The sequence below is a fragment of the Poecilia latipinna genome, unplaced genomic scaffold (genome assembly GCF_001443285.1).
Source record: "Poecilia latipinna isolate Pla-1442-1.1 unplaced genomic scaffold, P_latipinna-1.0 Scaffold1668, whole genome shotgun sequence".
Lineage (NCBI taxonomy): Eukaryota > Metazoa > Chordata > Actinopteri > Cyprinodontiformes > Poeciliidae > Poecilia > Poecilia latipinna.
Window position 1 is genome coordinate 37981 of NW_015114284.1, and position 27451 is coordinate 65431.

The 27451-nt window shown below is 39.9% G+C and overlaps 3 protein-coding genes and 1 long non-coding RNA gene across 5 annotated transcripts in view; 3 read left to right on the forward strand and 1 right to left on the reverse strand.

Moving 5' to 3' along the window:
* The window catches only part of p2ry10 (P2Y receptor family member 10), a 13919-nt gene extending 6959 nt beyond the window's left edge, over positions 1 to 6960 (forward strand). The window contains exons 2-4 of the mRNA XM_015059919.1: positions 613 to 873; positions 1118 to 1298; positions 3662 to 6960. Of these exons, the coding sequence (XP_014915405.1) occupies positions 695 to 873; positions 1118 to 1298; positions 3662 to 4546 (1245 nt within the window). The 5' untranslated portion in view covers positions 613 to 694 and the 3' untranslated portion in view covers positions 4547 to 6960. The remainder of the gene's footprint in view (positions 1 to 612; positions 874 to 1117; positions 1299 to 3661) is intronic.
* LOC106964400 (uncharacterized) overlaps positions 1 to 7254 on the forward strand; it is a 27119-nt gene extending 19865 nt beyond the window's left edge. The window contains exon 2 of the long non-coding RNA XR_001428413.1: positions 5178 to 7254. This is a non-coding gene — a long non-coding RNA (uncharacterized LOC106964400). The remainder of the gene's footprint in view (positions 1 to 5177) is intronic.
* A 473-nt stretch (positions 7255 to 7727) lies between these two features.
* gpr174 (G protein-coupled receptor 174) lies at positions 7728 to 21367 on the forward strand. 2 transcript variants are annotated; one of them, XM_015059913.1, is made up of 4 exons: positions 7728 to 7951; positions 8204 to 8371; positions 16065 to 16518; positions 20061 to 21367. In XM_015059913.1, exons 3-4 carry the CDS (start codon positions 16297 to 16299, stop codon positions 20838 to 20840), a joined length of 1002 nt encoding a protein of 333 aa, XP_014915399.1. In that variant the 5' UTR covers positions 7728 to 7951; positions 8204 to 8371; positions 16065 to 16296; the 3' UTR covers positions 20841 to 21367. The 2 variants fall into 2 exon arrangements, with proteins under 2 accessions (XP_014915399.1, XP_014915397.1); XM_015059911.1 differs by lacking the exons at positions 7728 to 7951; positions 8204 to 8371 and adding an exon at positions 12457 to 12758.
* A 1640-nt stretch (positions 21368 to 23007) lies between these two features.
* The window catches only part of LOC106964395 (integral membrane protein 2A), a 15171-nt gene continuing 10727 nt past the window's right edge, over positions 23008 to 27451 (reverse strand). Inside the window, exons 5-6 of the mRNA XM_015059914.1 lie at positions 25426 to 25570; positions 23008 to 23407 (exon numbers count right to left, since the gene is read on the reverse strand). Of these exons, the coding sequence (XP_014915400.1) occupies positions 23313 to 23407; positions 25426 to 25570 (240 nt within the window). The 3' untranslated portion in view covers positions 23008 to 23312. The remainder of the gene's footprint in view (positions 23408 to 25425; positions 25571 to 27451) is intronic.

Below are 27451 nucleotides of genomic sequence, written 5' to 3' on the forward strand. Positions count from 1 at the left end.
AAAAACTAAGAAAAAAAAAATTTTTTTTTATCCCAAAGAGGGTTTTTTTTTTTTTTTTTTTTTTTTTTAGAAAGTATTGACAGTAGAGTTAACAACTGTATATTATTTTTACTCTCATAAACATATACTGATTTACCTAAATAAAGCTTTTTTTCTGTGAGGGATTGTGTAACTGCAATAAAAGATCAGAGTTTTATGCAACTCACTAAACCGGTTGCTGTGAGGACATTTACACAGCAGGCTGCAGAAGATGTGGGAGCAAACGTAAAAAACGTTGGCAAATGTGAACAAACAGGTTCTGGAGCAGATGTTCTGCTGCTAGAACTTTCCCGTTAGCGGGTTGCTGGAGACGAGCCGCAGCGCGTAGGAAGAAAAACACCTGCTCAATACGAAACCGAAAGTTCACGTGAGGATGTGGGGCTGAGTGACGACCCCTTTTAGTTTTGGAAATGTTTGAAACTGGCAAAACGTCCCCGACGATTAGACTAACTCTGCTCAGAATGAGTTCATATGAAAATGTTTCACCTTTTTGTGAGTTTGAAAACAGGTCAGATCAACTTTCACTGCGTTTATTTTCAGTACTTTGACTCTTCTCTCCCTTCTCTCTTTCAGCGGTAATGCTGACTAACAATATGAACTGACAAGCCCGCCCTCGGTGGTGTTGTTATTTTTTTAATAAGAGAACAAAAACATAATGACTGTAAACGAAACTGGAGCGACAGAGGGGTTCTCTAACAACCCATCCTGCAACCATGACTTGTCCAGCTGGGAGCACACGATGGAGAAGATGTACACCTACTTCTACCTGCTGCTCTTCGTCCCTGGCCTCTTCCTCAACACCACCGCTCTCTGGGTCCTCTGCAAACACTTCAGGTAGGTCAGGCGGGTAAACGCGCAAACGTTCTTCACGATTCATTTCGAGTTGAACCCTAACCCTAATCGGCTAAAGTAATTTGTTTTTGCTAGACCTTCAAAAGACACAAAGTTGCTCAAGATCCCTTCAATTGATTGTATCTGCTGGCGTTAAAACCAGAGGAAACCGCTTGCATTTCAAAACTCTTGCACAATAGCGAATGATCCTGCAGTTACTAACTGACTCCTCTGTGTCGTCCCACAGTAAGAAGACCAAAGCGGTAATATTCATGATAAACCTGGCTTTGGCAGACCTGGTCCACGTCCTCTCTCTGCCCTTGCGGATCTATTATTACTTCACACACTCCTGGCCCTTCGGAAAAGGCATCTGCTTGCTCTGCTTTTACCTCAAATACCTAAACATGTACGCTGCAATTGTGTTCCTGGTAAGAGTGCTTCTCTTTTTTTTTTATTTGAAATTAAACTAAATTAAAATATAACAGAGATGTTTGATGAAATTTAGCGTTTTATGTCATCATAAAGTCAAACAGTAAGCACGGTGCCTTTTGAAATTGTTTGGATTTTTGTCCAGTTCTAGCCATAAACTATAGCTGGATGACAATATGTCAGTGCTTCATATCAGTATTGATTGATTGATATTGTTTTAAATATCTAAAGCCAAACTAGTGATGTGAACTTTAACTGTTTTAACCACAGTCATTGTTTTTTTAGTTTATTTTAGATTGTTTTTTTAGTTTATTTTTAAGCAGTTATGAGGCACAGGGTTGAAACCTGAAACTGCTCCTGTCCGACTTACTCAAGTAGAGACAAAGTTAGCAGAACTTTGTCTCTACCACCTGAATTGTTTGTTCTTTCTGACAAAATAACTTAAGCGTCGCCAGATTGCATGGAGTTTTTCTTCTAGCTTATAAATTGTAGAGTATTTATACTTATAACAGGAGCATCTAGTTTATATATTCAGGAATTAGAATAAACGTAGAATCCAGAGAAACTTATTAGTTTATCAAGAGAAACTACTCATTGCTTTAGAGCAACATTATCAGAACAAGAATCCAGAGAAAGCCCTACTGGTTTATAAATCACAGACTAATTCTCCTTAAATATGGGGTTAAACTTTTTTGTTTTATGTTTTCTTCCTTTGTTCTTTACTTTGGTTTGTCGTTTTGTTGTATTTCCTTCTAATTCATGTAAATCACTGAATTAGCTTGCTGCTGAAAATGTGCTATATAAATAAAATTACCTTACCTTCTTTAAAAATGTTTGCTAAAGATTCTCACTCAGATTTAGAGCTCTGCTTTGATTAGGCCATTCTATGCTTTGCTCTAAACCAGTGTTTCTCAATGCTGCATGTGTTTTTTTCCCACACCTGACTTAAATAAATGGATGATTATCAGAGTTCTGCATCACTTGACGGCATGGTGAAGAGGAAATGCTGTCATTTGAATCATAAAACAGGCCTGTAACACACTAGTCTAAGCAAATGAGTTGCAGCTCTGGTCGTATGTTTAGTGTCAAAGGTCAACTTCTGCTCCACTTGGGCTTGCAGGATCTAAAAATCTTTCTTCCAGAATTAGGTTCATTCGTCTTGCTATTTGTCATCTTTCCTGCTCTTCATGGCTTCTTGAGTCACTTTCAGGGGAACAGAAATGACTTTCTAGGGATACTTTTACAGGACTGTGCTTTTTACTTTTACTTGAGTAATAACATCATTTCTAGTCTTACTTTAATAATATGTTTAGATGCTTTATCCAACACAAGTAACTTTAATGAATAAAGTACAAACATATTTTAGCCAAAAAAGCAATAGACACAGACACACATTTGGAGTTTACAGTAAAGTGAGACATTGTGTTTTTACACCAGCTTTTTGTTGGAAATGTTAATTTCTATCCACAGTCATATATTCTCACTGGAAGTACATCAAATTATTCTAGCATTACCTACTGTAAATATAAAGTTCTTGTAAAGATTAATATTGTTAAAATATGATATGAAAAATTCTTATTATTTTGTATTTATTTGTAATTTTTTTTATTTTAGTATTTTAAATGCCAGAATTGCTTTACATTTACATTTACATTTACATTTCTACACAATGTTTATCTGATTGCGACACTTTAAAATATTAAATCAGATTCTATGTTACTTGAGCAGCCCTTTTACCAAATACTTTTTTTCATTTTCTTGGACGGCTACTTTTTATTTTTTTAGTGTAAACAATATGTTGAAGTAGTTCTACTCTTATGTGAGTATGATTTTTGGTTACTCCACCTAAACCTGGTTACTGATGATGCTGCCCTTTGCTGTAAAGTTTGGTATTTAAGTTTTATAACCAAATTCTGGTTTAAACTTCCCCACAACTTTCCCCACGAACTGTTCACTAATCTTCAGATGCCGTTTGTTCATTATTTTAAAGGAACAGTTGAATTTACACTGAAATGAATCCATACATGAGTGGATTTTCCTTAATAATTAGGTTATTTCTGAAAGCAGACGGCTGTGACGGACTCAAAAACTATCCACTCTTCTCTTTTTGTTGTTTATTTCCGAAAACTACTCTGATACCCACATCCACCTGTCCTTAAACTTCATAGTTATTCACCGCTTTGTGTTGGTCTATCACACGACATCCCACTAAAAATCTCTCAGGTTTGTGGTCGAAACGTGACTAAACTGAAGCAAAAAGCTCAAGAGTTATGATGCCACTTTGAGAAGAGCAGAAAGTCATGAGATGACTTTTGTCGGGTTTCTAAAAATATCCGTGTGATTCATGCTCTTTCTGTTTCAGGTGTGCATCAGCGTGCAGCGATACGGCTTCCTCCTCAAGCCGTTCACTGCGCGCCGCTGGAGGCGTCGCTACGACCTGCTCATCAGCGTGGTGGTGTGGGTGTTTGTCGCTGCCGCTTGCTCGCCTTTCATTCTGATGCGGAGCAGCGGAAGCGGCACCGCCATGTCCAGCGCCAACGAGAGCCACGCCCCGCACCCCTCCACCACACCCACGCTGTTAAACACGACGACGTGCAGTCTGAACGCCAGCGCCCCGTCCAGCAACGGGAGCTGCTTCAAGGACCTGCCCATGCGGAAGATCTCCGTCCCGCTGGCTGTGAGCATGATCAGCATGTGCGAGCTGTTTGGATTCTTGATCCCTTTTGTCTGCATCAGCTACTGCTCCATCCGCATAGCCTGGTCCCTCAATCACAGCCAGCCGCAGGACCGGCAGGACTCCGCCGGTCCAGGCACCTCAATGCGCAGCAGACTCCAGTCCTTCACTTCCAACGGCCAGGCGGACAAAAGCCACGAAAAGCCCGCCAACAGCGGCGAGAAGCGGCGCGCCCTGCGGATGGTGCTGAGCTGCTCGGGTCTTTTCCTGCTCTGCTTCGCCCCGTACCACATCAACTTCATGCTCTACTTGATGGTCTCGCAGAGGTTTATTGAACACTGCGCCACCACGCTGGCCGTCAAACAGTTTCACCCCATCTCCCTCTGCTTGGCGAGCATGAGCTGCTGCCTGAACCCTCTGCTGTATTACTTTCTGAACGCCGAATTCAGAATGCACCTCAGGCGCACCTCGTCCTTCTCCAACTCGTTCCTGTCCTCGCCGAGCTCCCCGAGAGACTGTCAGACTCAAGCCAAGCTGCTGAGGATGGAAAGCACCTGTTCCGAGAGGGATTAGCATCCCAGAGAGGAGATCCCACAGGGCCTTGCAAAAGTATTCACACTGCCTCTTGAAGTCTTTCACATTTTTTTTTTTTTTTTGGTCCCAGACTTAATTTTCTATTTTTGTGTTTTTTTTTTTGAGAAAAAAACAAGTGCGTAATTGTAAAGTGGAACCATCTGTGGACATCGGTTTTTAAGTCAGATATTCTCAATTGAATTGGTTTTCCCACTTTGATTGGGTCATTCACATAAACAAGGTTTAATCTAACCCAATCTGCTGTCTAAGTTTTCTCAGTCCTCTTAAAGGGACGGTATTAGGTAAAATTTACTTTTTGAAGGTTTATGTCACGTTATAATGTTATTCCCTCGTCAAAAATATACGAGGAGAGTGTCACCTTGATTCTTTTATTCATGTTTGAGAAATCCTTTAATCTGCTATGGTGACCATTCGCGGTTACCAAAACATTTGTTCTCACCAAGGACCGACTTCCATGTAGCTCCTTCAGACTAGTGACAGCAGCAATTAGCAAACACCTGTGAAGGTTATTATATGAACAACCTCTCAGTCCAGCAGCTGAAGGACGTTGTTAACGGCTTAACATAGAAACTTTGTTGTGATGACATGATGAAGTAAGAGCGTCAAAAAGGCCTAATCTCAAAGTGTTAAATTGCAAAGTCAATTCTTTTTAAGTCATGTGTGATTTATGCACAATTTTCATAACAACTGAATGTAACATAGTTATTTGATTGTACTATAAAAAGTCACTATGTGCCTGGAAAACATAATACCGCCCCATTAACAGGTTGGTGCCGTCCATCTTTCCATCCTCCAATTGGCTTTCTAGTTTCTGATGAGTGAATGTCTTCCCACAGCATGGTGCTGCCTCTCCCGTGTCTCACCAAGGGAATGGTTTGTTCAAGCCAATGTGCAGCTTTAGCTTTCCAACACAAATTATGCTTGCTTGTAGGCCAGAAAGTTACATTTTGGGTTTTTTTTCTGACCGGACCACATCTTCACTGTGTCCCGTCCTCAACCCTGCTCAACAAGGCCCACTGTCCTGCTTGCCCGTATTTCTCCACTGTCACAACCCAGAGGGGCATCTGAACCTATCAAGACAGGGAGTCATGTATCCTACAGTAGGGGACCATCGGCCTTCATGGCTTGTGGCAAAAAGTAAAAGAAACTTCCTACAGCTTATGCCACTCTTCCATGAAAGCTGAATAATTCAGAGCTTATTCAGTCAAAATATTGCCCTACTTGAGCTGTGGATCTGTGAAGCTCCTCTAGAGTTACCATGAGTCTCTTGGCGCCTTTGATTAACGCTCTTTTTTATCCGTTTAGGATGCCCACATCTTGCCTCACTTGTGGTTTTGCAATACTCCACCCTGTTTTTTTAGAAAACGATTTGAACTCTATGAGATCTTCTGGATCTTAACCCAACTTCAAACGTATCCACAAGTATCTACTTGAATTATGTGCTTGTGATTAGGGATGCACGATATTATTGGCATGGATGATATTAACTGTAAAATTCAACATCAGTCAGTCCACCGATATGATAACTCACGGATATAAGTGTTGTTTTTTATATGACAAACCAGTGACAACGATGCCTGCAGCATAACATCATAAAGTATTAATGCACGACTGATGTATTTTTCACTTGTTGCTTGTGAAAAGGTTGAGTTCAGTTTTGTGAAGATTTACAAACTTGCACTGTTTGATCGTTGTCATTGTCTTAGAGAAAATGTCATGAATACGAGCATTATTAAAAATAATGCTAGTTGAAAGTGTTACATCATATTAAACCTCCATTTAGAATTTGCATTTGGTAGCAGGCTAAATTGGCAAAGATTATGCAGTATTTTAATTACACAGTAGAAAAAGTCATATAATTTCAGTAAGTAAGTATAGGAAAAAATATTGATATTGGTATCAGTTATCGGCCAACTGAGTTTTAGTATATCGGCATATCAGATATCAACCAAAAAGCCCTAAATGTGTTCCTTAATCTTCATGACGCTGTTCATAATCTGAATAACATCTGACTGGTTCCACTGGTTTTTATTTTGGGGCATCACAGAAAGAACTCTGAAAACATACAATCTTCACACATTTGCTTGAAAAAATATACTTTTCCTTCCACTTTACATCAACGCCCGACTAAAACAAATAAATACGCTGACGTCTGTGGCCATATGAAAAAGACGCACGAATTCTTTTGCAAGGCTCTGCTGTCTTTATTCAGGTAATATTTTAAGCTGAACTGGACTGATGTGACATGCTGTTATGCAAAAAGAAATGGGCAGCCGGCTGGGAGCAAAGCAGAATCTTGCCCACGGACAGCAAGAGTTACGCTGACATGTGAGGTTTGGATTTGATCAAATGTTCCTAGCTCTGAAAGGCTGCGACAAAGAAGAAAGGAGGAATAAGAAACAACGACCACACGTTTCCTCATAATAGTTCTCAAACGTTTCTCTTCAGGCCTGTTAATTCCCTGCGCTGTATGTAGAAATTTCAGATAAGCCATCCGAGAGAAGCCACATGTCAGTGAATTGCAATTTACTGTAAATACAAGCGATGCTTTTTGTCTTATGTGTCTGTTAATATTTGTCTCCAGTGAGTTTTTTTTTTTTTTTTTCCCGTTGCTTTGAGTTGAGTCTTTTTCTTTGTGACACTTGGTAAATGGAAAAAAAATAAATAAATAAAAGTAAATAAAACCAGCACCTTATTTCTTTCTTCATTGCATTTCCTCTCAGAGAGAGTGGTTGAAGTTGGCAGCTGCTGTAGATGCGTTGAAAAACGATAACCGTTTGGGCCTCCCCCCCCCACACGCCCACCTGCTCCTCTCATGCATCTGCTAAAAAACAAAAAAAATTGCCAAACCGCCTCTGACATCAAAATGAGTTCAGCCCACCCCTGGAAACACAGATAATGTACCCACCGCCTATCTTCCTGCTGTCAATCCGTTTCAACATGTCAGACTCCTAAAATAACACTTGATAACATTTCTGAAATAAGATTTTTAAGTTTGCTCTTTTTGAGGTGCTGAAAGGAGCCAGGCATAAGTGTGAGCCACACAAAACTCCTTTCAAAGAACACAATAGCAGAACTAGTAGTGTTAGCAGAAAAAAGAAAAAACGCAAGCCACTCCTCTTCTCACTACACAGGAAGCCCAGTGTGTGTGTGCTAAAATCCCCATTTCATCCTGGAGACAGATAGAGACAGACAGCAAACGCACAGCGACAATGAAATGAGAAAATAACAGGAAATTATAGACACACAAAAAGTGTTTCTGAAACTTGGGTGAGAAAACAGGTGGAGCTGACACGCTGGGGACGGAGAGAGCGACAAAGGAATTGATGCTTCACCCTTCTGCTTTTTGATGCTGAGATGGCGTAAAAGTTTGAGGAGAGAGAGGTGAGAATGACCATAAATGTTCTTTTCGTTGTGTTATGTTTTTTTTTTTCTAGAGGCAAAAAGAAATGAGTTGTGTGAAAGAGCTGGATGCCTTGAGCATGGAGTCATGTCTTGTGGGGGATCTCGTATGTTTCTTCAAACTGAGGAGCGCCTGCTCTGTTGAGTGTGTCAGCAACAGGGTGCCTGTGTTACTCTGTGTCCAGTCGGGAGTGTGTTTCATGAGGACTGTCACGTTTTGTCCGTTTCGTACAGCTCACACGTGGAAAGACCCGGGTTCCCTTACTCTTTATTTGACGCCGCTGATCATGACTGCATGGAAAAGGTGTAACCCCCACAGCCGCCCACAGAGAGGTGAATCACAGCTGATGAAACTGATGTTTCCATCGGCAAGATCTCTGGACTGAAACGCTTCAACCCAAGGTATTTATCGTCTTCTACTTTACACATGACCTTTGACACACAGCTCTCCGTTTGAAACCCCGTCTCTAAATAAAAGCAATAACTGTCACATAGAGAGGAGCACGGTTTCGCCCCGATACATTAGCCAGAGGCTGCAACCCGTCACCGGTTTCGACAGACTGCTCAGACGTTCAAATTCACAGCAAAACTCAAAGAGGAAATGAAAGCCAGTTGAGTTACAGTAAAGGCTACTTCAAGTTGACTGGGATAGACAGTAGCTGTAAAAGTGAGAATAAGTGGACGATAAGTCATGAGGTCAGAGGTCAATGGAATAAAATGTGTTCTCAGGACTGAAAGTCCCGTTGGGGGCTCTCTCTTTGAATCCAAACAACGTAGACAGACAGACTTTATGCACCCAGATATCCAAACAGACCAGAGACCTTCATTTCATTGTTACATTTTAAATGGCACATGGATCTTTAGTTCTTACAACTTTTCCTTTGTTACTTCGTTACTACGTTCACACAGCAGCCGATGGCTTCTTTTGTCACAAATGTGACCTATATCTGAACTTTTCACCACAGTCTGAATGGGACCAATTCTGATATTTTCACACACTCCAAAAAAATCCTATTCGAGCCACTTTCAAATGTGTAACTAATTCAAATATGTATCCAGTTGTTTTGAAAGCGCCACGGCTCGTTTTATCCGACTTTTACGTCATCGATGTGAGACACACCTCATAATTTTACACCAGAAAAAGGGCCAGTTGTGGTGAATCGGGATGCAAACAATGGCTGAAAACTATGATTATGAACTTATGAAAGGAGTCTGCAACACTAAAGCGCATCATACCACAAATCCTGCCACTCTTGGCTCTTACTACACATCTAAACAGGCTTCTCTACAAAATTTGTTAGTCCTCCAGAAAAAAGGAATTGCTTTCTTTTTATTAGCTACACTCCTGTTATAATCCTGTAATAATACTGTAAGCTGCAAATGCTGAATAAGCTTTAAAATCCATCCACAAACGGCTCCATCCATCCATTATTACTTCCATAAACAATGTGCTCCTGCGTGACGTCAACATTTCTCTGAAGCGCATGCGGGGTTGCTTTGGGGTCGTAAACCGTTCACACAGAAATCTCAGTGAGGTCGAGTTTAATCAGTAGCATAAACGACCAGGCAAAAGATTTAAAAATAAATTGGATTTCGGCAAAAAATTAAAATTGAGAATCGAGACCTGCTGTGTGAAAGTGGTCTTATATTCGGTCCAATTACCAAAAATCAGACACACAAAAATAGGTCGAAAAAGGATGTTTAGAACATTAACGTCAATGTGCAACACAACAGCCACTTAAGACAGATCTTAGGTGGAATAAAATATCTCCAGATCAAATCTGAGTTCATAAAGTGAATATTTATGACAATGTATCCAGTGAGGAGGGGGGAGTCAGGAGATATGTTGCCTGAGAGGATTTGCTTGGCACCCTGGAGGGGATTTAAAAGTCAAAACTCAGTCTGCCTGTATTTCACCAAAATACGGCCAGACCACTTGTGGGAAAACCTGAAAATAAAATTGTCTAGATGGACGGTAATTATGCTCCAGTTCTGAGTAGCAAGGCCTCTCACATAGCTGCAGATCATCAGCATAGCAGTGAAAGGTCACGCTAACTGAACGCAAAAGAAGACAGAGAGGAAGGAGATGGGGAGAAAATAGCAATGGGCCATGCACAGATCGTTGAGGGACGCCATGCCTCACAGCACGGGGAACAGAGAGCTCATTTTTGAAGCTGACATTCTGAGATCTCCAGGACAGATAAGATCCCAACCATGAGAGAACATTTCCATTCACCAATAGATCATTTAATACTTTGATTAAAGCCAATCCTGTGGAGAGGTTTGACCTAAAACCCAACTGAAATGGCTCAAACAAAGTATTTGTTGACAGCTTATGGCACATATGTTCCCTTATGAAAAGTGAAAGTCTCTGACATCCTCAAATTGTAAGCTGGTGGTCCGTGAAGGCGAACACTGAGACAGAGGCCTGCAGGAACTCCCACAGGATGGTTTGCTGTGCCAGTTTACCAACCTTTGAAAACATACACACAATAGGAATATTAATTAATGCGCGGTGCAAACACACCATACCTCTGACAAAAACAAAAAACAACACCTTGGCTAAAATCGGTGCCTCCATTTGGTGTATTATAAGTACAGTCATATTTAATAAATAAATTAGAATGACTTCTGAAGAGATATTAGATTAAGAGTATCTTTTAGCAGCGAAAAGTAAACATATTTAATCTTAAGTAATATTCTAATATTATTATTCTAAAGTAATATTGTAATCTTAAATGCTATGTTTCCATTAGCTGTAACCAAACAAGTCATAATTATTAGAAATAAAAGCTTTGAAACATCCGTCTGTGTAATCTACAACTGATTTGAAACATATTAACTTTTCATTAATATTCCAAATGATTAAATATGAGTGTAGTTGGAAAACAAACAAAACAAAAATTAGCTTTCCGTGCAACGTCCAGGCAACCGGAGGACTCCTGAAACTTCAATTAGAAGCCAACTTCAGCGGCCGCTTCGTCCAAACTATGAAAACCCCAACGGTGAAGCTCTGAGCCGCTAACTGAAAGACCTTCTGTCTGAGCGTCCACACCAAAAATAATAAAGTCAGTAGTTATAACACTATTTTCTAATAAAGTTGCTAAACTCCAGCTCACTGATAAGCTGCCAGCCATCTGTCTTCCAGCTAAATGAAGTGTGATGCTAACCAACCAATCAGCAGAAGCTAAAGCCTGATGACACCGCCCCTCATTTGCATTTAACATTTCTTGATGACAACGCAAGTACAAGGAAAAGTAGAAAACGGAGACAAAGCAAGGCAAAAGAACAAACGCTTGTATAAGGAAAAGACAAAACAAAACAATATACATTTCCTGATGAAAATACATGTTTATGGAAAACGCAAAAGAAAATATATACATTTCTTGACAAAAACGCATATGAAAGGAAAAGGAAAAACAAAATATACACATATTTTTTTGACGAAAACGCACATGTAAGGGAAAGACAAAAGAACAAATTTTCATTTCTTGACGAAAAATACGTTTAAGGGAAAGGAAAAACGAAAAAATTTCAATTTCTGCATTTATTTTTAATTGTGTTAGTTTTGGTCCTCCATACGCATCAGAACGCAGAATAGTGACGTCACTGAGCGTCACTGACCCGAGTGTCAGTGACGCTCGGGTAATATTCATCTCTTAGGTCACATTTGAATCGGACATGTATCGAATACCCAAGTGGCCTGGGCTGCATTCGAAAAGAATCCGACCTGTACTGTTCAGACTGTCATGAAAAGATCAGACACAGGTCTCATTACGGCAAAAATATCAGAATTAGTTTCCACTTCCACTGGTTGGTCTTCTCTCAGTAAGTTGGAAATTTTTTTAAAATAAGAGTTTAATGACTCATAATGAAATTTCAGAAATAAGTTGCCAACCAGCCCGCAGAACTAGAACTAATCGAGATCATCGTCAGCAGCGTTTGGACTTTATGCAATTTCCCCTCAGATTGTTGATTTTCTCATTGAGCCAAGGCATAAGATTCTTTTTTTGGGGGGGCCGGGGGGGATTCTTTACCAGAGTGCCAGAGTCCAATAGTTCAAAAGTTGCAGTATTCAAGTTCATGGTGAGGGTGTGTACTGAAGAATCATGGGTAGAGCACTTCAGCCAGCTTCATTTTAAGCAGTGGCGAGGTAACACAGGGAGACATTTTCCCCTTTCAGAAGCCTGGGATGAAGAAATTGAGGTGTCCCTTACATGTTGGCTGGTTTATCCTCACAACAAGTGAACATAAAAATGCCCAACTATCAAACTGTCATTATGAGCAATGACAGAATGTCTGACAATTCAGAAATTAAAAATATCACTATATTTAGCTGGGTGATAAACCACTATGATTAGAACCACATGACAACCTAAGTTGAGAACATGAGGTCCAGCTGATAAGGATCAGATTAGTCCTCAGCACGTTAGATGTTACTAGATATCGACCTTGCGTTTAAGAACGCCAAGTCCCGTTGCCTAGGTTACCAACAATTCAAAACTGAGCCGATGACGTCTGTTAAAAAGGAAGGAGGCTGTTTGAGGACGACCTAAGATCTGATCGGCGCTCGCCTTCCAGAGCGCTGGCCTCCGCACGTGACCACTTACTTGTCCAGGGTTTCCGTTTCGAAAGAATCCACGCTGGGACGCGACGACACGGGTCCTCAGGTACCGACGCCAGGGGCGGTGTGGGGATCCTCCAAATCGCTGTCCGGCGCAAAGGAAGCGTCAGCAGCGAGTCACGGACGTTGAGAAGAGTTCGTCGCTCACACGCCGGCAACGAGCGGGTATTTATCACTCGTAGAGAGACATCAAAGAACACAATACAGGACTGAGAGAGCGAGAGACGGGAAGCCATGACACCCGGCGCCATTTTGATTTGGTAGAAAACTGTTAAAAGAACGGCTTGATTACTTTGACGTCAGTTGAGATTTTTTTCCTCCCACTGAATAAGGATCTTTCTTTTCTTTTGCTAAATTATACCGCTTGTACAACTTGACTGAATGAAAATAATATTAGATATGAATCTGGCAGGAGTATGAATAGTTTGGGACCTAACTGTCTACAATTTTGAGAATTAATGAAAATGCCAACTTGAATTTGTTTATGTTGAATACTTTAAATATTTTGTATTTATTTTTCTTGCTCTAATAACTGATCAAGTTAAATCTGTACTTACCTTTTATTGTGCGATTCTGTTTTGATTTGATATTAAAGCTTTTTTTAGTGGCACGTGTGGCAACGGAGACACTTCTTTAAATTCTTCTAAACAGTGAAACCCTAACAAGCAGATTATATCTCTAGCTCTAATCCTCTCCTTCTCTACTGTATCACCTCCTTCCCCCTCCCAAAAAAAGCACTTCAAAAATCTGGGCCAGCAGAGGTTTTGTTTATTCTCTTGGTTTACCCTATTAGTCATTTTACACCCCCTCAAACTTGTTCAGCTAATTTTTGAAAGAGGCCGACTCCGAGCACAGAAACTTCCACAGAGACCTCACGGACATAAGTAATCAGGAAGCCAGCTGCAGCAGTAAAACCGAAGCCTATAGGTGAATGAACCAGAGGCCGTTTCCAGGGTATGTTTTACTCTTCCATTTTGCTGCGTGGGATCTTGTACCTTGGAGGGTTGTTTTCTTTTCAGTGTGGTGGTGGCTCGAGCAAACACAGCAGAAACCAGCAGTTTGTCAGCTAAACCAAAATAATATATATATTCTATTCACTACGCGGTACTAGCTTTTATTCACAGCTATGTACAGTTTTTTTTACTCACAGGTGATGCAATGTTTACTATTTATTGCAGTAAGAAATAATACAAGAATGAAGTGTGCTGTTAGTGTATTTTTGATTCGTTTCTGCCATATGTTGCCAACTTACCAAATTTATTGCCAAATTTAAGAAGTGTTTTGGACTTTCTCTTCACCTTTTTTTTTTAAGTAGCAACTAACAAGTGTAGCATCTTTTACTGGTGTGATTTTTGAAGACTACAGTGAAAGCACATAGGCCTTTTCCTGACCCCAACACACTCACAGGAGATCCGGTCCTCATGCACCAGTCCCTTCCAGCTGCATTCAGGGCAACAGATGTTCACTGTATCCACGCTGAAAATTTCATATACAAAATGCCGCTGTTTGAATCCCACACAATAAACCTTTTGTAAAATAAATAAATGTCTCCTCAGGTTAAATCCAAGTCTCTTTGCAGAACTTAAAGGAGAATACTTGTATAGGCAGTATCTTCCTTCAGTCGTGCTTTTAACAACGCAGATTCTCGTCAAGCTTTTGTAAACATTTTACCTCTTCTTTAATAATGATAACCTGAGAAATCGAACAAGCTAAAACACATGTTGCCAGCAAGTTTGACAAAAGTCATGTCACTCAATCAAGTTGATATAGAACATTTATTAATAGGTAAATATGACAGTGAAAGATCTAAGTAGAAATATCCAGGGCTATTTATACGAATCAGAGCAAAGTTAAACATGCTGATACTCCTCAAGTAATACTTAACATTTTATGAGGCCACACTGCAATACTGATGCAAGACTTTAAAAAATGGTAGTTGGATTCAGTATGAGGAACCATGCAACTATGATAAAAAAGTGATTTCTTATTACAGTTAATATTTTCTTCTGTAGTTAAAAAAAATCTGCTTTTATTTAGTAACTGCTTATAAAAGTGTAAGACACTGCATTGTAATGTGATAGATGTTGAATTAACCAAAGGTTTTTAATGCCTCAGATTAATAATAGTTTAATTTGACTAGAGTAAGACTGTCATAAATATGATCATGTTTATAAATTAAACTAGTAGTTGTTCTAAATGTTGCTGCCAATTTAAATCTTAAAATATTTAATGAAATTTCCTGAGATACTCTTTCGGTTGGACTGTGGCTGTCACTAAATACAGCTTGTGTTAACTTGTATCATGTACATTCCAGTGATGTTATAATTGTTGTTGTTATTATATATAGATATGCTGTTTATTGTTGTGGCTTATTGGTTTTGTTTTTTCTCTTCCTGAAGGTTTAGAGACAGACTTGTATTCTTTGTAAGCGCTTTTCTCTCCTCTAGTCTCCATCTTTTCCTTAAAACCTTCCCCACCTTTTTTCTGTGTCGATTCCTAGCTAAATCATTAATTATCTGTGATTAATCATGTTTTTTCGTAAGCAGAGTTCAATTTAACAAACCTGTTGTAGAAAGTGTATGCTTAGAAACATACCTATAACCCCGAGACCACTGTGGTTCTTGCTTAAATGAAGAGAGACAACGAAATAAGTGAAGAGCATCAAGCTTAAATGAGCTTAACTTGTACACTTCACATACTGCAACACCCACAAGTGTCTACAGAAAGCTAGTTATTGCTGTTTCCAGGGGCGGTAAACATCTGCAGCTCTGCTCTGTGAAATGTCATCTGAAAGTTTCGCTTGCTTTTATCCCCTCACGTGTCAGAACGCCTGTGTGGGGTGTTGCCCACAGAAGAGATCCCCATCGAATCAAACTGTGTGGGTTCAGGGTAGCGTTGCATGTCCCGCTAACCACGCGCCTGTTCTGTGTAAGCTAACGTGGTTTCGCTAGTGCTTAGACACTTGACACAGGCTGACGGTGGGTTGTTGTGCAAGTGGAGAAGTGTGAAAGCATGTAACATCTACATCTGTTTGAGTTTGCCTTAACTTACTAGACAGGATCCTGATAAAGCACTTTCTCAGGATGAACAGATGTTAGGAATTCAACGAAAACTTCAGTATGTATGACAATGACATCAGTGTTTAATCATTGAAAGAGCTCTTTCTAACAACCTGATGGCCAGCTGGGCTGTATGCAAATCCTGTGGCCAATCGAGGCTGATACCGAAACATCGAGCATATTTCATCTATTAGTGCATGTTGAGGGGCAGGGCCAGTTCAACTGTTTCAACAAACGTATAACTCTGTTCCCAGACAGTGAAGTTCACTTTACATGCTCTCCAGGACACAAGGCCAGTTATAAACCCCAAGCGGAGACAAACTATGTTTCTGCTTTGGCGACAGTGCAACCAAAGCAGTTAGATTTTAGACTTGTCACCTTTCAATCCACTCACTCTCGTCTCTTTCGTCAGACTATCCTCTACTGATCCGAAGACCTGCAAACTATCAGCGTTGGACACGAAGCTCCCCTGAAGACATCGTTCCTCTCGTCTATAAAGCTGCTGAGAAGCTCCCGGGAATACGGCTCACCGCATGGACTCCTTTCTCCACAACGGACGGCATGGGAGCCCAGATTGAACGTTCAACAAACCAAAGACAGCTTTTCTGATACCAGCCTCCTGCAGACGTCCTCGTATCTTTAAGATGAATGACAGCTCTGGGCAGAACTTTGACCTCACCAACTGCTCTGGGGATGATGCTCTGCATGAGTACCAGCACCAAGTTTACGCTGTGGTGTACAGCGTTATCTTGGCACCGGGGTTGCTAGGTAACGTCCTGGCACTGTGGGTGTTTAGGATCTACATACGGGAAACCAAGAGGGCTGTGGTGTTCATGATGAACCTCGCTGTGGCAGATCTGCTTCAGGTAACACCGCCCCTCTCCTTCTGACTTCCTCCTTTCCTCTGTTCACATCATCTACCTGCGTGTAGTGGATAACATTTAACTCTGTACCCATGAGGATAGTCAACAAGACCTTTGCCAATCTTATTTATGTGATATTATAAGATATATAAGATATCTAGATAGGACAATAAGACATTATGTGTGGTAATACAGATACACTTTATTGTTCCCTAAGGGAAATTCTTTGAGAGCAGAAGTGCAGCGAGTGCAAGATACAAACACAGTAAGATGAAGACGTGAACATACAGTACAGATCATACAGTTCACACCTATTTCAACGATTAAGAACAGCTGTACCATCATCTAAGCGCAAGAACAAGAAACAACAACTAGTGTTACCAACATGGGACAAAATGAGTAGATCGATTAACATACTAACTAGTGAAAGAGCTAACTTTTTTAAAATTGACACTTCTACACATTAGCAATCCTAAGCTGAAGCAATTATGAACTGATGTTAGTTCAGTCTTTTAGAAACAAACTAAAAAGTGGTCATTATTGTTGGCCCTAGGCATAAAACCCAAGGAGGAAAACGATTGGGAGCAGAATATTCTGGACGTATTTCAGAATAAAGTGTTCTTAATGGAGTTATCTATTGTGTTGTGGGTTTTGGATGAAAGCAGATTGTGAGTGGGTGTGCAGCTTTTAAAGTGCTACTTTCCGTCCTAAGTGCTCAGAGCAGAAAAAGGAGCTGAAATGAAGCTGAATTGCTTTGACAAACACTTGAAACTGAATTATTGGGAAACAAAACGGAGCAGGACTCACTCAGAATTTGATTGCGGAGCTTTTACATTCATATCTTATTCATCATCTCTCCAGATATAGAGTCTTGGAAAAGCAGTCTTACTCCCCTTTTATCACATTTAGGCAACATCAAACTTTAATGTCTTTCATTGGGGATTTTTCTGTGACAGACCAACCCAAGGGAGTGCAACGTTGTGAAACGGAAGGAAAGGGATTCTGGGTAATCTTTTACAAATTCAATATCTGAAAGATGGGAATAGTGTGCTTATGTTTTCAGCTCCTTTTATTCAGGTACCCCTTAGTAAAATGCAAACGGTTGCTTTCACAAGCTTACAAGTGTTGGCCTGTCTCATGAATCCATAACAGTCTGTTAAATTTTGGTATTGTGACAATGCAAAACATGCAAAGCGCTAACAATTTTCTTGACAACACAGCAGGCAAATGAAATCGCAATGCCTTCTCTGCATGCACCTATTGCAACAGCGGCTGTGAGCGCCGTATGTCAGTGACATCACCCTCTTTGTCACGTTCCCAGGGTTACGTCGAGGTCTTTGACTTCAGCTTTGTGTTTTTTGGGGAAACATGGAATACGATTTATTGGCTGCCATAAAACTGTGCTTTTTAATTGGCATTTTAAAGAAGAATCATCTGCTGATAGATTTAACGATGCAAAAAAGAGGTTATGTTATTTTCCAAAACACGTTTTAACTTCAAAGCAGAAAAGTAAGCAGTTGTGCTAAAATGTAGTGCCAATTTTACAAAATGTGCTTTATAAATAAAATTACCTTACCTTACCTTACAAATGATCACAAACATTATGTTGCTGAAAATGTGGAGCAAAAAACTCTAAGGACTCTTTCCCTTTGATATAAAAAAAATAATTATGTCGAACCGCCTTCATTGACGGTCCCTTAACTCACAGATATGAATAAATTATGAAATGTCTCTGTAATTTCTGACTTTTCTGCACAACTGAACTCAACACAGAAACCAGAGCATTAACCACTACTAAAACTTAACAGACTTAAGTCAGAGGTTGTAAAAACCACTGCTAACATCTGCAGCTGATAAATTCCTGATTAAAATTTTCAATATGCCAGCCAGGCAGAGTTAAAATCAGCTGAAATAACCTGCACTAAGCAAATAAGCAGAAGCCTCCTATTACATAATCACTGCATGGGCGATTATACTTAAGCTGGCAAGAAGTTATCTAATCCCAACTGGTGCCAAGAGTAGTTTCCCATTTCCTGTGACCCTGAAACACACGGTCCCTATAGGTGGAAGAGTTGTTAGTCTGGCTTAGAAAGGTCAAATCATTGGCAGCAAGCAGAGAAATCTCAGGAAATTGTAGAAGCGTCTGAAATTGGGCTGAGACCCGTCCAAGAACAACTGAAATGATAGTCGGGAAACATCGTCTTGGAGGAAGATAATGTGGTTGGAAAGAAACCCTGGATGATTGGCGGGATGTCCAGTGGAAGGAAAACAACCGTAGAGCTTGGGGGTTATGTTTAGAGAACACTTCCACAATGAGAAGGGAACTCAACTCAACGGTGTAGCCGTAAGAAAAACATTCATCCGTGAAGCAAACCTGAGAAAAAGGACTTCAGTTTGCAAAGGAGGTCCAGGTTTGCTCTGTTCAGTTCATGATGCTTATTGTCTGATGTACAAGCCTGTGGGTTAGGGTAATGGGGTTGCTGCATTCGGTCCAACAACATTATGTACCCTAAGGAGGAGGTCAGATAACTACTGGTACGTACCGAACAACCAGGCTGCTCCACCAACAAATGTTTTTCTTCCAGGAAAAGCATATCCCAAGACAACAATGCCAGGATTCATTGGGCTTAAGTCGTGAAAAAAAATGGGATGGAAATATGTCTTGTGAAATTGCAGAAGCGCATCAAAACAATATTACTGCGAATGTGAGTCAAAGCTAAATGCAGTCCAACAAAATGTTAGCATGTGTGACTTTGTTTTGGTGACTCTTAATCAAGTGAGATCATCAGCTGGGTTGGAAATATCTGAATTCCGGTTAAATAATGATAAATAGAGTGGAAATATGAGCAAATTAATGAACTGAGCTGTGATGAGGTTGAAGTTTCAGGCTGTAAAGATGCACAGTTTGCAGTGTCTTCATATTCAGAAACAAAAACAACACAACATGATCGTCTCCTCCAAGCTTTCTGCTTTGCTTTTGATTTTATGATAAATTCACTTGTAGTCTAAAGTACACCAAAATCTACTTTTATTTACTTTTTAAAACACTTGGCTAAATACACAGAGTGTTTTTAAATGAAGGATGATCTGGCACAATAATTTTTCAGTTTTCTTCAGTCGAGCTCAAAATAAGCAACAAACCAGCCGGCTTTCATTTAACAAGGACAATCCCTTTTGAAATTTTGGATCTACAATGATAAGGGGTTAATAGAGACGCCATATTGTGATGACTTCCTGAAGGTGGAGTTTCTTAAAGAGACAGAGGTCCAATTTAAAGGTGTTAAATTCCATCCATCCATCCATCCATTTTCTGTACACCCTTGTCCCTAATGGGGCCGGGAAGGTGTTAAATTATGAAGTCAAATTTCTTTGAAGTCATCTTTGATAACAACTGAAGGTAACATAGTTACTTGATTGTGCTGTAAATTGATTCTATGTGGCTGGAAAACACATGATGCTGCCCCTTTAACAAAGAATCTTTCTAAACACATTCATAGTCGATGTGATTTTGTGCTCGCTCCTGAACACTTTGCCTCTGTCCCCAGGTGCTGTCGCTGCCTCTGCGGATCTACTACTACTTGAACAACAACTGGCCCTTCGGTCACCCTCTCTGCTTATTCAGCTTCTATCTCAAGTACGTCAACATGTACGCCTCCATCTACTTCCTGGTGTGCATCAGTGTGCGTCGCTGCCAGCTCACCGTGAACCCGCTGAAGTACAAGACGAAGCAGAAAGGAGACATGTTGATAAGCGTGTTCGGCTGGCTGTTTGTCTGCGTGACCTGCACAGCTTTCCCCTTGATAAGGGGCGAGCCAGAAAACCAAGGGTATTGTTTCGCAGAGCTGCCTACGAAAAAAACCGGTGTTTTATTGGCCTCAATCCTGATGACATTCGCAGAACTAATGGGCTTCATCATCCCCCTCATCGTTGTGGTGTACTGTTCAATTTCGACAGTTTTAAGCCTCAAAGAGGTGACGACAGAGGGCGTTCCAGACTTTGGGGAGAAGAAGAAGGCACTGAAGATGGTGCTGTGCTGCACCATAGTCTTTTTGCTGTGCTTTGCACCGTATCACATCACCTTGCCGCTGGACTTCCTGGTGAAAGCTGCCACTTTGAAGGACTGCGCCACCAGAAACATGATTCAGAGGAGTCACATCATAACGCTCTGCCTCGCCAGCCTGAACTGCGCCTTCGACCCGATCATGTACTACTTCACAAGCGACGAATTCAGGAGGCGGCTAAGCAAGCCCGAGATGCCGGACAATTTTAATTTGAGCAGACGACTGTCCTGCTTAACCGCACAAGAGGACATAGAGACAAACTAGGCTATGGAAAGACACACGTGCCACAAATCGCTGCTTTTGCTACACATCTGGAAAAAAAATAATAAAATGCAGGTCTCTGTAAAATATGGCGAAAATCCAGTGAAAACCTTCTGAACTCTGAAAATTTGGGTCATCACAAACTGCTTGATCGCCGTCACATGTAAAAACCACCATTCAGTGAGCTGAATAAACGCCACAATATCCAGCGTTTATAAGTCAGTCTTACAATGGTGTAAAAAAAGAGCCATTTTGACTGGATTTTCGACGCACTTTCCTAAGTCACAAACCGGCGTGTTGTTTTGGTTTTATTTTTTTTAGCCAAATGTGTAGGAGCCGATTTGTGTCCATTCCGGGCTTCCGTACCCGTTGCTCAGAAAGGCGGCGTCTTTACAACCACTAATCCCCCAAATAAAATGTGAGCATTCCTTTGGTGAAAATTTAAATTATTTGTGAATATAAGAAAATATACATCTGAAATGTGAAGTCCTTACCCTATTTATATGTAATTAAAACATATTTTATTTTTATTTGGTTGGTCCTTGTTCTGACATCCTCTTATCGGAAAAAAAAAAAAAAAGCTCTCAGAGAAATGATTTCTAAAAGCAGCAAGTTGGCTAAAATTAGCATTTCAAAAATAAGAACTGGGCAGGCAAGTGTGAATTTATTGTGGGTTTACGCTCAAATTATGCATGAAAATATATAGACGATAACTAATATTTAGATGATTATACACATTCAGCAAACTGCTGGATATTAAATAACTATTTTGATTGGCTAGTTTCTTTACACAAACCAGACTAAGCCACTGCAAAAAACAAAATGTATTTTTTGTCTAGTTTTTATTGCAAACATCTTAATACTCTTGAAATAAGTCAAAACTAACTTATGAGTAGCCAATAAGTCGTTAATATTCATTAAACTAGTTCAACCGGCTGATTATTTCACTTCCAGCATGGGAAATTTGTCTTGTTAGAAGTGAAACATATATTTTTTAAATCAGTATTTAGGACTTGTTAACTTGAAAAAAAATCTCCAATATCTAGAAACTAGACCAAAAAATACTTGGGACAGATTTTGTGTTTTTGCAGCGTTGTCCATTTGCTCCCACCAGTGTCGATGTCAAAGTCACAACAAATTTACATTTCTGACCCAATACAGTAATTATAGAGCAAAAAAAGCACAATGGCAGTGATACATGATGCAGCAATAACCACACAGGAAAGTCTTGTTTTTAAGCAGGTTAAGAAAAGCAACTTTATTCAACAACAAAAATGAAATTCAGTTCAGTAGTGTCACACAAAGTTGTTTCGTTTTATTCCACAGGATTTGGGTTGGAGAGCAGCCCGTCGTTACTAGCCTACAGCACTTCCTACTGATTGTCTTCCTGTGTGGGATTCACAGAACAAACCACTAAAACAACTCGCAACGTTTCCCTTTTGTTCCCCCTTTTTATGCTTTTTGGCACAAAGCCATTTCAAAAATATTTTTCACATTTTTCCTTTTTCTTTCCATTTCTCAAGGGATTTCCAAACTCAACCGTAACAGTTTTGTGTAAGTAAATCTAAGCAAGTATAAGTTTTCCAGTGAAAAATGTACAACTTCAATGCCACCAACTATAATATCGACACATTACATCTGCTTTTTTATTTCTTCTTTTTTTTTTGTTCAGGTTAAAATGAAATACACGAACAAATTCACAAACCAAAGCAGGCGATCAAATAAACATTTTTCACCTTCAAAATAACACGCTACGTTTCCCTTTAGCTTGGTCCCGCCGGTTTAGCTTACGGTCTTCACTAGCTAACATCTAGAAATGCCTCTACACAAACACAATAACCGAAAGAGTTCATTGTCAGTTACACTAAATCATAACACAGCAGGACTGAGGAGTCCCAGCAGCAGCAGGGCACTCTGGGAAATATCTACAAAAAGTGAGGAGTGGCAGCTGTCGGATGTTCGTCCATGTTGGCGACCATGGCGGTAAGACGACGAGTGTGCGTTCAAACGTGCGTGTCAGCGTTACAGTGCGCTGCTAAAGCTCCTCCGGGAAAGGAGGCGACAGGAAACAGGAGAGGCGTCGCACACCTGCTGGGAACGACGGGAATATCAAGCAGGGTGTCAAACAACTCGCATCTGGGATACAAGAACATCGATAGGGCGGCAATGCAGGAAGCCACGGCGAACGAAATAGATTCTAACGGAGCAAATGAAACTTAGTGCGTCTAAGGTAACAACAAACAGCAGGTGGTGCGGACTTGATGCAGGTGAGGCGTACGTACAGCGGCGGCGGCTCTGGAACCTAAACTCACTCGACACAAGCTGGGAGGCAAAGGGAGGCGAAACGATTTTGTACAAAAGTAGCTTTCTGCTTTCTGTGCTTCCTGTCGCTCATCCACTCCCTCCATCACCCCGTCTCGCCCGTCCTCTCTCCCTCTCTCTCCCTCTCTCTCTCGCTCGCTCGCCGTTTCCTCATCAGGCCTTGCAGATGCGGGTCTCCGTCACAAACTTGTTCTCAAAGTGGCGGATGGTGAAGCAGTCGTCGGCGGAGCGCTTCTGGATGTTTCCGCCTGACAAAAAAACAACACTTAAAAGTTAATTATGCTTATAAGTAGGCAGGTGTGAGGAAAGGTATTTTCCTCTTTCCACAGATTATTTTAGTAATCGATTATTCTAATGAGTATTCTGATGATTAATCAGTTAATTGAATAAAAAGGTCGACACATTCCACAGATGTTTTTTCAATTAACCACTTAAGCCTCTTTTTTTACACGATATTAGAAATACATTAATAGACACAAATGAGCAAATAATTCAACTACTTTTAAGAAAAAAAAAAAAAAATATTGCCTAAAATGCAGTAATACAGTATTCTTGTAGAGAACACATGATCATTTGTAGCGAAGGTTGCATCTGCTGCTAAACAATACTGTCTATGAGTTTGTTGATTTATTTATTTTTGGATTAATAATTGGAGCAAAAAGTGTTCAATAGGAGATTTTTTTTTTTTTTTTTTACAAAAATTGAACCAGGTGAAGTTAGAAATGTAACATGAGGAGTTCTGGGTAGGACAGGTTTACAGACAAACCAGGTTTTTAAATTTAAATGCATAATGTTTATATTTTCTGTACAGCTTTTGACCTAATCACTGCTCAGACTGCGTTGTTCTTTCAGCAAACGGACATTTTTAGAGCCTGCATGCTCCAGTTGACGATCAATCAATGACCAGACATGTCAGCTTCCTATACGAGTCTGAAATGGTTCCAGAAGTGACTTGTGGGCGTCTTATGTTTACGCCCGCAGGAGTTTTGATGTTTTATTTGTTGTTTCCGTCGTCAGTAAAAACAAAACGCCGTGCTCTGGCGTTCAGCTTCCTCTTTGGTTGAAAGGAGCTGTTCAGGTCAGCTTCACAGCCTAAAGCAGGGGGAACCCCATAAAATGGTCCTCTTGCTAAAAACAAGTATGCTGCGGGGGGGAGAACACAGCCGAGCATGATTTGGAAACCTCAAAGACAATATTATACCTCTGGTTTTCAAATACATTTTTTTCAGTTCTTCTATTTGAATGCCAAATAATGTCGAGGTTCTTGTACAGACTTTACAGCAGTCAGGAGTTTCTGGCATAAACAAACAAATCGTTCTGACTGAAGGTGAAGTTTAATGGCTATTTAAAGTCCCTCTGCAACAACTTTAACCGTACAGCGTCTCGCAAAAGCACTTATTGCTTTTGTCACATTATGACCACTTCAGTGAGTTTTACTGAAGTCATGGAACCAGGTTTCACTGCAGTGACGGCTCCAAGTCTTCCTCCCGTCATTTGCAGCTATTTCTGTCATGATAAATTCTGCCGGGTGATAAATTGTCCCAGGAATTATCACGATAAACGATAATATTGTTGTTTTGAGAACATTTTCAAGTAAAATAATGGTAATTGCATGATCGCATTCTGAAAGATCAATAATCTTTATATTCTGAGTGACATTTGACACCGGAACTGGAAGACGTTTTACATGTTGAAAAGAAATAAACAAAAAAACAGAAACGACAAATAAAATAAATCATGAAGAGTGTAAACAAAACTGTCCTTCAAAAAAAGTGTCCAGTTGAGACCAAAGAGTCAGACTGAAGATTTTTATCGTCCAGTTTTTGGTAGAAATAGAAAAACAATAAATCATGCAAACTGGAATTCTTGAGCTCGATTTAATTTATTCATCTATTTATAGCGACACCTTATGAACCTCAGTCGGATTGAATGGAGAGGACGAAAGTCTCGCTTCAGGCTCAGTTAATTCAGGTCTGGAGTTTGACTGGGCCGTTTCTCGCACATTGATGCACTCCGATCTAAACCATCTGCTTGTAGCTTTGGCTGTCGTCCCAATGTCAAATCTTTAGGGTTTTATTGCTAAGATTACCTGAAGAAAATAATCCCCACAGCATGACACTACCACCACCATGTTTGTTTGTTTGTTGGTTTGTTTTTACTGCACAGCATTTTGCATGTAAATTGACTCTGTAGTAAAAATCCAGCCCCGGTGGCGGTTCGACATTTTTGCTTTCTGCAGTGAACCTGCAGCGCTCGTCGTCCGTACCTGGCAGGTTGGACCGGCGCTGCATTCTGTAAGTTTCCTTTCCGTCACACAGCCGGTGGATGTAGAAACCCAGCGGCTTGACGTCCTCGATGCGCTCGGTGACCACAAGGTCCTCGCGCACCAGGTAGCTGCGGTATGAGTCACTCTGGAGAGAAGAGAGACAGAGCGAGTGAGGCCGCACTATTCATAGCCCGCCCTTATGCGAAATTTAAAAAAAAAATTGTGTCCACACAATACATGCTGCAGAAACACCAAGTCCGGCAAAGCTTCCTATACCGAGCAGAAGTAATGTTTTATTTTAAGTAACCACACTTGCTAAGCACAGTTCCTCTTTTAGGTGTCATTAAGTGTATTTTACAACCCTCAAATCTGTAAAAACATTAATTTTTACATGAAAAAAAGAAAAGAAAAGAAAAACAAAGTGTGCACAAAATACCTCTGAGCTATGTTGTCTGAGTTTGGGAGTTGAGTCAAATACTATACATGCAAACATCCTGTACAGACTTTTGACTTGCCAATGACTTGCTAATGAAGAACCCTCAGAAAGAGGAACAAGGAACATTTTTTATTTGTTTTTTTTTACAACCAAAATATCCCCAACAGAAGCCATAACTTTACACTGCTGTGCCATTTCCCCGTAACTTTTCTACATATTTAGTCTTGTGCAGTTTACAGTAAACAAAACTGATGTGAGGAAGTGTGAAGTCTGATTATTCGATGGTTTAAATATAACAGTTTAAACTTTCATGCATCTTTCTTATGGTTTTATGAGATATTTGTTGCTACATGTGGTATTTTGAGGCATAATCATGAATTTTCTTCAGGTTACATTTTAATTAAAACTGTTCTGACAGTCTCATATTATACAACCACAACATAATGACAGTTTCATGTATATATATATATAAACATTCTCATCAAAATGACCTATTGTAGATTTAAATCCTGTATTTTACTTTAATGGTTAAACTGCTACAACCGCATATTTTTAACTAATATGTGCTGATTTTAAGTAACATCGACATGATTTGCAGCTTTAGTCTCTGTGACTTTCATTTAAAACTTCTAATAACTTTATTTGCCATTTGCTGAAATGTTGCTTATGGTATTTAGCTAAAAAAAAAGAAAGTGAAAAATACACAGGAGGAGAAAAAAGAAAGAGGTACAATTGGGTAAATAATCTCATAAAACAGTGAGAGTAAAGGTACTATAACACACCCAACAAAAGTGACTGATCTTAGAAAAATGACTTTTATACCTTAATTATAGAAAATGATGGGATTGCAAGATTATCACCATTTATGAGAAATAAACAGAAATTAGCAGAGCTGAGTTGAACAATTTTACATTTAATCTACTTTGACCAGCAGCTAGTTGGAAGCTCAGAATGTAAGCGCTAGCCAGATGAAGGTAACAGCTAGTGCTGCTCCACTGTTAGCTAGTTTTAGTATCAGTAAGGTTTTCAATAACGGCAAGAGGAAACATAAACATAAGAGGATATTTCAAATGAAAGTTTTTTTTTTTTTACTATAAACATGTCTGCTGTTCATTCATACTCAGACTTTCAGCTGGTAACAGAAACAGCAAAGTTGCATTTCTAGCTAGAAATGCTGGCATCCTCAGAGCTAATAGGACAAGCTAGCATGCTAATCATGAATGCTCTTTCAAAACTCAGTTTAAATAATTATTAAAACTCATGGCAGGAAAGCTGAAGAGCTAGACTTAATATAGATCACAGAAATGGGCTAGAATTAGCATGTAAATAAAAAAGATTGGAAATCTGCCACTAAAATGCTGATTTGTGCATCTCCACTTTTTTTTGCTTAAGCTGAACACAGAGTAAACAAAGCAGGAAGTTTTAAGAGTTTTAAATTTTGATTTTGTGTTATTGCCATAGACAGGAAAAGCTAAAAATGACCAAAAAATAAATAAAAATATTTATCAAACAGAAAAATTAGGGTTCAGACACTTTTCCCAAAGTAAAATTCAAGGATTTTCAAGGTCATTTTTCAAACTTCTCCAGCAC

What these genes read in the sequence shown, in the direction of transcription:
- gpr174 (XM_015059913.1), top strand. Translation starts at nt 16,297, where the DNA reads ATGAATGACAGCTCTGGGCAGAACTTTGACCTCACCAACTGCTCTGGG. An exon ending in CTGTGGCAGATCTGCTTCAG is followed by an intron (nt 16,519 to 20,060) that starts GTAACACCGCCC and finishes CTCTGTCCCCAG; the next exon opens with GTGCTGTCGCTGCCTCTGCG.